Here is an 8,588-nt window from a genome sequence, read left to right on the forward strand (position 1 = left end):
CCCAGCACAGTTCCACTTACTTCACAGTAGTACCCAGCACAGTTCCACTTACTTCACAGTAGTGCCCAGTACAGTTCCACTTACTTCACAGTAGTGCCCAGTACAGTTCCACTTACTTCACAGTAGTGCCCAGTACAGTTCCACTTACTTTACAAAAAATATAGTTAAAGGTTCTCTCTTAAATTAAAACTTATTAATTATTTTTTAGATTTTAAACCTTAAACTGTTTAGTCAAAACATTAATTGAAAAGTTGCAATTTTCTTAACAGAGAGAACCTTTAATAGTATTTTTCGTAAAGTTAATGGAAATGAACTTGGCACTACTGTGAAGTAAGTTATCGATATAATGCATAAAATGTTATATTTAGCTCAATAAAGTTTAAATACCTGGTTTTTAACTATGACAACACATATCATATGCTACTGAATCTACGTATACAATCAGATTATACATAAATGTTTGCAAATTTTTAACTGAATTACTGAATACGGACTATAGAAAGTTACTTTATATCACTACATTTTCAGACAATGTGAAACAATCCAAAATGTAAAAAAAAAAATTATAAATATTTAAAAAAAATAAAAATAATAAACCTTTTTAACACATAAAAAATCTGATGTGCGCTCTATCACAGAGCTTTTACTTACCCCAACTCCTTATTATACAGCTTATACATTTTGAAGATTTTTTAACTGAATTACTGAATGCGGACTCTAGAAAGTTACTTTATATCACTACATTTTTAACAAAATATTTAGAAAATTTGAAACAATCCAAAATAATGTAAAAAAAAGTATATAAATATAAAAATAATAAACCTTTTGAACACGTAAACAAACGTGCTATCACAGAACTTTTATTTAACCCAACCCCCTACTATAAGACTCAAAGTATTGTGTAGATTGCTGGGCTCGAGTAGAAGTTGTAGCTATTTTGGTGATTTTTGAAAGACCAGGGAAGGCAAAAATTATTAACACAAAATTTTTATTTTCCTATTGCTATAAAATTTGTATTTTAGAGTTTCTTGAGATGGGAATTGCAAATATGAATTTAGTTCCTGACAAGAATATGACAGTTTAACTAAGTCAACAAGTATCTTGGTTCTTCTAGTCCTGCAAAGTGGGGGAAAATATTGGCTCTTATAAAATAGTTTTTGAACTACTTGAGCTGTTTCTTGACCGCGCCCAGACCATCTTCCCTCTATTATTTTTTATTTATTCTTCTTTGTTTCAGTAAACATAAATTCAATTTAATAATGAATCAATGACAATACAAATAGTAACAATCCAGGGTTTTTATCTTAGTAATCAGTAAATTATTAAAATTCTTTTGGTCAACCACCCCCATATCTCACACACACCACAACGTTATCAAAATCCAACCACAATAGTGCACAATGGGAAACTCGAAACTATCACATACCAATACTCTGCATTGAATATTTGAGGTTACACAGTACAATGTATTGACACATATTCATGTTTTTATTTATATATATTTCTATATATCTATAGTTTAATCAAGTCATTACAGACAAGATGAATTATAATACAAAAAAGTCTGCCACATCCACAGGCTTAAATATTAACTTCCTTGCCATTTCTAATGGGGACATAATTACTAATATTTCAAAGTTAACGATTCGCTGTTTCAAAATAAAACCCATAGGAAAAGCCATTTTTGTATAATACGTTAGTCAAGGAAAATAATTTTTTAACACAAGAAAATAAAATAGTGGATAAAATTTTATAAATTTCCTTTTCTAAATACATATATTTTTTAGATCTAGCTAACTTGCACAATCTGTAAAATTTCATAAAATCAAATTTACAATGATAGGCATTATGCCTGAAAAGGATTTTACTTTAAAAAACACAGAACCCAAGTTGTTTTCTAGAAAAAAAAAAAAAACCTCCCCAGAATTTTTGATACTGAGGAATTTTTTTTCAAATTTCCTAATTAATACTAAGCTTCCCCACCTTTAATAGTCAGGAAGCCAAACAAATTAAAATCTACGGTATCTTCAGGGCTAAAGTAGATACAATAAACCATGGTACCAATTCGGTGATTTAGTTTCTTGGGAACTACAGGCGCTTGCTCTGTTGAAGATAACCAATACAATTTGGTCAAAAATTTAGCTATATAATAATAAAATATAACTTAAAAAATATATGTATATATAGTTGACCATAAAAATTTATATATAAGAAGATGGTCAGGGTTGTGGTTAAAACAGGAACAAATAGTTTATAACCATTTTAATGTCCGATGTTTCGCCCCACTTTGCAGGGCTTCATCATGGCTAAAAAGATACAAAAAAAAAACTGAGAATATTACAAAAATAAGGTACAATAAGGCAATTTAAGCTAGAATAAATATTATGTAAAAATAAAGTGATAAGAAATTATATATGAAAAAAAGGAAGGAAGACATAAAATAATATCAATATAAAATAAATTTGAATAAGCAATGATAATAAAAAATAAGTAACAATGGTAAGAGTAAAAATATTTAATAAAATATACAGTTAAAAAAGTACAGGAGACGTACATAAAACAAAAATAATACGGAAAAAAAAAGAAAAGAAGGAGAGATAAAATAAACGTCTTGAAAGAATAAATTTAAATAAAAATAATAATAATGATATTAAATGATAATAAATTAGCTAAGAACATTCCTTATATTTATATGTAATTTCTTATCACTTCATTTTTACATATTTATCCTAGCTTAAATTAACTTATTGTATCTTATTGTTGTAATATTCTCAGTTTTTTTTTATCTTTTTAGCCCTGATGAAGCCCTGCAAAGTGGGGCGAAACTTCGGACATTAAAATAGTTATAAACTATTTGTTCTTTTTTTTTTTACCGCAACCCTGACCATCTTCTTATATATAACTTAAAAACTTTATTTTAATTCAAAAATTCTTTAATTTATGTTGTTTTGATATTCAACGAAAAAAGAATTCTAAAACTAAATATTGTTGTAAGACAATGATTCAGATTAATTTGTTTCTCATTAATACATTTTTTTTATAAATGCCTTGCTATAAAATTTTGATGGAACGCCAAGGGAAAAAGCAGACATTGATAGAAAATTAAACAATTATTCGTCAAAGCTTATTAGTTGTAAGTAAAAAGTAGTTTAATTAAAAACCTTATTTTTTGAATTTTATTTATACCTATCATCCGGATAAAGATTTAAATTCAAAGAGAAAATAAAGAGAACCAACAATTGGTACCTACGCTCCTCTGTCCACCTGTCTCTTTTTGTACCTAGGATTATTACAATTTGCACTCAATCCTCTTTTGTGAGACAAAATCAGCATAGATTCCTTCCTTTCTTAGCAAATTTTTATTCCAAAAAAGAAAAATTTTAGAATAGCTTCATAATGAAAAACCCTGGATGTAAGATCAGCTGAGGAACAATGAATCAGATGGTTTGAAGAATATCAGAGGAATGTATGGAAAGAGCCATATTAGATATAGAAACGAAAGGAAGGAGACCAAGGGGGAGACGAAACATAAAGCCTCGAATTCAAGTTAGGTGTTCAATTTTATTTGGGAATGTATCCAGAAACGGGGTCTTACTGACAGACTTATTGCGATTTCACTGTACTTACATTAGAATTAACCCAAACCAGCGATCCAGCAGTATATTTCAATCTAACTACGGCCTCATCATTGAACTGCGACTGTGGCTCTTCACATGTATTGAACTTGTTATCTGAAAATATCCCCAAACTTAGAATATACCTATAATACTGACATTTTATATGAAAATTAATAATGAAAGATAAATGATTTTTAACAAAGATGTAACAGAAAAAAAAAAAAAAAAAAAAGCTTTGCCTAGATTCATGGAGCATTGCCATTTATCTGGAATATCAACTGGGTCGAAAATATTCTTTAAATATCTCCATTTTTGACACTGAAAGCATTTCACCTGAAACAATAATTAATAAATAATATTATATGATAAAAGCAGCAAAAATATGAGTAAAAAATAAATGAAAACATACCCAAGTGCCATTCATTCGATTCTGCTGCATCCACATAATCTTCTCCCTTTGTGTTTGTTGACCAGGTATTTTTAGGTTAAAAATTTCTTGAGCACATTCAGTAGGCCCAGACATCTAACCAATCAACCAAGTCATATAAATAATGGTCAAAGTTAATAATAAATTCATGATAAATATTTTGCTTCTAAATCAACAAACATGAATGAAAATCAAGATAGTCGTGATGCACATGTGCTAAAACCAACAGCTCTTACTACTAATAAAAGAAATACAAAATCTTTGAACCATCTTCGTATAAACTTCCAGAACTATTTGTAAACTCTTTTGATCACTAAAAATTCTGTAGATTCTTCCGTTATTAATTTGGATAACATTGATATAACTTTTGAATGACTTGGCCAACCTTGATAATATCAGCTGTAGCCATGGTGTATTATGGTAAATAACACCTCTATACCATTTGTTACCAGAGATAATTTTTACATTTGTTAATGCAGGTCAATTTAGAAATAACTTGTACTATTCAGTACATAACCACAAGCGGTTTTAGGGCAATTCATTATTGATACTCTGTTTTGAGTACAGAGATCTATCGTTACTCATCAAAAGGCTGAGAGATTTTGATAAAACGTAGAAGTCATGACCCTGTTAAACATGAGTAATAGGTTCCACTTCTATTCAGATGAAACAAAAATCATGTAAAGCAGGGTTTACTATTTGTTAGGCATCCAATATCCTAATAGCTTTGTTGTTTTAATTGCATTTTGTCAAGATTTTCCATTTCAAGTATAATATATGTACAAAGGTTTCTTTTAAATAGATATTCATAATATATAACCGCGAACAAGGTATTTTATTTCAAAACATGATAGAACTGAAGTGAAAGAAAAATATATCCTATTATTTAAAATTCATTATCCAATGGAAGCGGTATAAGGTACATAGTTTTTTTTTGTTTGTTTTTATTTTTTTAGAAAATTTCTCAGTCCAACAAACAAGGGTCAATAAAAATTTGTGAAAAGTGAAAAGTACATAACTATTTAATTTAATTAAATCTCTACCGCTAATATCAAATTGGACTTTTAATTCCTGAAAATAGTTTTTAACTTTATGTATAAAAAAATAATTAAATATGCACTCACGGTTGTAACCCAAGAAGGGTCAGTGGTTCAATCCTTTGTAAGGAAGTACCGTTACTAGACCAACGGTTGTGCAAGGAGGTGATTTGGTCAGATCACGCTTGGTCGCCAGATTTTTACATAATTAAGGGTACCCAATTTATGAGGCTAGGTGGACCCCAGGAGGGCTCCAGAACTCACAGGAGTTGACTCACGGCTACAGTGTAACAGAAAACAATTTTCTGTCCAGCCGGATTCGAGCTCAGGTCCTAAGAGTTAGTAACCACGCCCTTTACCCCATGGCCACAGCGCTCCCACATAACTATGTAAGATATACTAATTGAAGTACATGAATAGTGCATATGCCATAAAAGGTAGACATTTTTTCTTTGAATTATATTTTAAATACTTCTTCCTTTCTAGATAGGGCCTTATTAATTTTTTCCCGATACTAAAATTGAAAGACTTTGAAAATACAAATCACATGATGTATATTTGTCATTAGAGCATTTTTGAAATATTGTACAATTCTTATTACATGTATTATATAGATCATATTCAATATTATTATAAGTAGGTTGATATATTGGTATTATGGGGTTTGAAAAACTAAATAAAATAAAAAACATTAAATAGCTTTACAAAGAAACAAAGGATAATTTCAATCTAAAATTCTAACCCTCTTGAAAATTGTGGCTTATCATGTTCTTATCCCAAACCATTCAATTGTGGTAGTTTTCAGAAGATAAAAAGTGAGTTTCCAGTCTAAAATTTAATAAATTAAATTTGTCTCAGATTCTTATTTTGGTAAACATGACAAATATGTCCTGCATATATGCCCAATATAATACAATATGGCCTGCATTTACTAATGAATTCAATTACTATTACAATCATTTCATTTTATTCAACTCAATTTTTTTTTTTTTGTTTTAACATTCTTCAAATAATTTAAACTTTAATTGTAAAATTAATTTAGAATTATTTGTCCTTAAAATTAAAATATAAATGAAATCTTTAATTGATAATATCAAAACAAATGAACTCAATTTATGATAAATAATAAAATATTGAATTTAAATATGTATGTATTTGTTAATAATACATATCACTGCTCCAAAAGAATAATGAAGCAACTGTAAAATTTACTTTCACAAATCTATTTTTTGTGGGTTCCAAACTAGATTTACCAAATTTTTAAATAATTGACATAATTTTTCTAAAAATATTACTCCCTAGGTGAATTTTCAAGAACAATTATGTTGACTTATACTCATCTAGGAAATGCATTTTTGAGCCTGCCAACACAATAAAATCTATTTCAAAAAACTTAAAGTTGTATCATTACTCTTTTGGACGAGTGATAAAATATATATGTACCTATTTCAAACATCTAAAAAGAATAAAATCAGATTTTAACTGTTATCTTTGAAAACAATACAGTATCTGATGTGAGAATATTTTGGATAAAACGTCCTTAGATTATTTATCTGCCCTCACTTAAAATATTTTTACAACATTTTTTAAAGTAAATAAACTGCGTCAATTATAAGGCAGTTTTTAATCATCTTAAATTCATTAACAAACTCATACTGAATTAAGCTCTGTTTTGATATTATTTAAATGATTAATGTCTAGCTAACATTCTTCAGTTGTATACTACATTTACCGCAAAGTATTTGAATTATTCACAGTAAATATGCAGTAATTGATATGTGGTTACTACACTTCGAATGAACAGCAACAAATTACAGCATTTCTAATGTGTGAACCAGTTGTTAGGACTGAACATTTTAAGACATTTAAATTAAGATAATTATTGTGTTTACTATTTTAAACAGTTCTAAAATAAAGGAAAAGCTTTTCTGCTTATAGTGATATGAAAATCTCGAAAATTAATTTTTTGAAGATACTATGTTCTTACAGAGTAAGGGGCCGTGCAAAGCAGCTTATGATTGTACTTAGTGGTGCTTGTACTTGTTTGGTGGTTTCTTATTCTAAGGTATTTACTTTAATTTTTTGTTTTTTCTATCTTTGTAACTAACCAGCCTTCCTAATTCAATTTGTTATTGAACCCTACCAACATTTTAGACCCGTCCATCATCAGGAGCCAATTCAAAAAATTGGCGTTACTAACGTTTTAGTTACATTCAAGGTTCATTGATGTATAATTAATAAAATACAAGAACTGAAGTAAGATGGCTAGTTAATTACTGAGAGAAAAAGATTGTACTTACATTTCTAATCGCAAAAATTTCATGAGTAAATTAAATGTTATTTTTGGATTTACTTGTTCATTATCAATGGAGTGACGCTGAGTTGAGGTGAGAGTATTGAGCGGCTGATATAATTTTTTTATCAAGTACATACCTACAAATACAAGTCAAGTAACTATCTACAAATTTTTCTAAGAAAACTTGATTAATTTGTTAAATAAGTACAAGGGTTTGTGTTTATTAATTCTTATTAAATTCATTCTTACTTTTTATTTTTTTTTCTATTTTTCAAAATTTTAGTCTTTTCCCCATTGTCAGAATTAAAATACTTTTTATTTTTTTAATATTAATTTTTAATTTTTCTGTACTTTCCTCGTCAAAAATCCATAAACCTAATTCTGTTCTAATTTTAAATGTAAACTTTTCTTACTTTAACTGTCTGTATTGTATTATCACATACATTTGTACTGTTCCTTTCTATACTTTAGTGCAAAAACCTCTTCCACCAATGGAACATGATGTTCAAATGGTTTTGACATATGAGGATTGAAGAGGAATGTTGACAAAAAAACATTATGGAAGAAAAAAAAAAGAAAGAATGGAAGTCACAACCCAAAGAAACATTAGTTTGAGGGCTGGAATAACAAACAAGGGCTTGTGGAAAGTAAATATGACTAAAACATAAGCAAAGGTTGTTAATTAAAGATTAAAAAGAAAACCTTAATAGAAGAAAAAGAGCGAGTTGATAATCTAATCATTTTAAAAATTTTTGTTCTTATAAATTTGTAATTGATTAATAGTTTTAGTTATATTAACTTTGCCAACTATCCAATTAGATAACAGATAAGCCTTACAGGTTGGATTTCTACGCCATTGCTAAATCTGCCCTTAACTAATCAAAATCTCAAGCTCATGATAAATTTCAAATTATTTCAGTATATTTAAGTTAAGTTTTTTTTCAAATCACAAAACAGAATATACTCAAGAGGCCTTCAACCACTTTCCAATGTAATATTTGAACTTATGGGCTTAAAGGTATTCCTAAAATATAAAAAAACTTAATAAATAATTGTCTATTACATTATTGTAAATCAAATACGCTAAAAAAAAATCACATTTGGGCTTTGTTATTGATAAAGACTGGCTTTGACTCCAGAAACTCAGAGTTGGGACTTTTAAGTCTTAGCTCTTAAAGAGTTCTGCTACATCATATCTTCCCTTATGTGGG

At 28.4% G+C, this 8,588-nt stretch overlaps 1 protein-coding gene across 1 annotated transcript in view; it reads right to left on the bottom strand.

The window, feature by feature from the left end:
- The window catches only part of LOC136795444 (zinc finger CW-type PWWP domain protein 1-like), an 18,353-nt gene that overhangs the window by 6,715 nt on the left and 3,050 nt on the right, over positions 1–8,588 (bottom strand). Inside the window, exons 2-4 of the mRNA XM_067046032.1 lie at positions 4,027–4,140; positions 3,857–3,950; positions 3,628–3,731 (exon numbers count right to left, since the gene is read on the bottom strand). Coding sequence (XP_066902133.1) covers positions 3,628–3,731; positions 3,857–3,950; positions 4,027–4,140 — 312 coding nt within the window. The remainder of the gene's footprint in view (positions 1–3,627; positions 3,732–3,856; positions 3,951–4,026; positions 4,141–8,588) is intronic.

Source organism: Halyomorpha halys, unplaced genomic scaffold, assembly GCF_000696795.3.
Source record: "Halyomorpha halys isolate HHAL.00 unplaced genomic scaffold, Hhal_1.1 Scaffold220.1, whole genome shotgun sequence".
Lineage (NCBI taxonomy): Eukaryota > Metazoa > Arthropoda > Insecta > Hemiptera > Pentatomidae > Halyomorpha > Halyomorpha halys.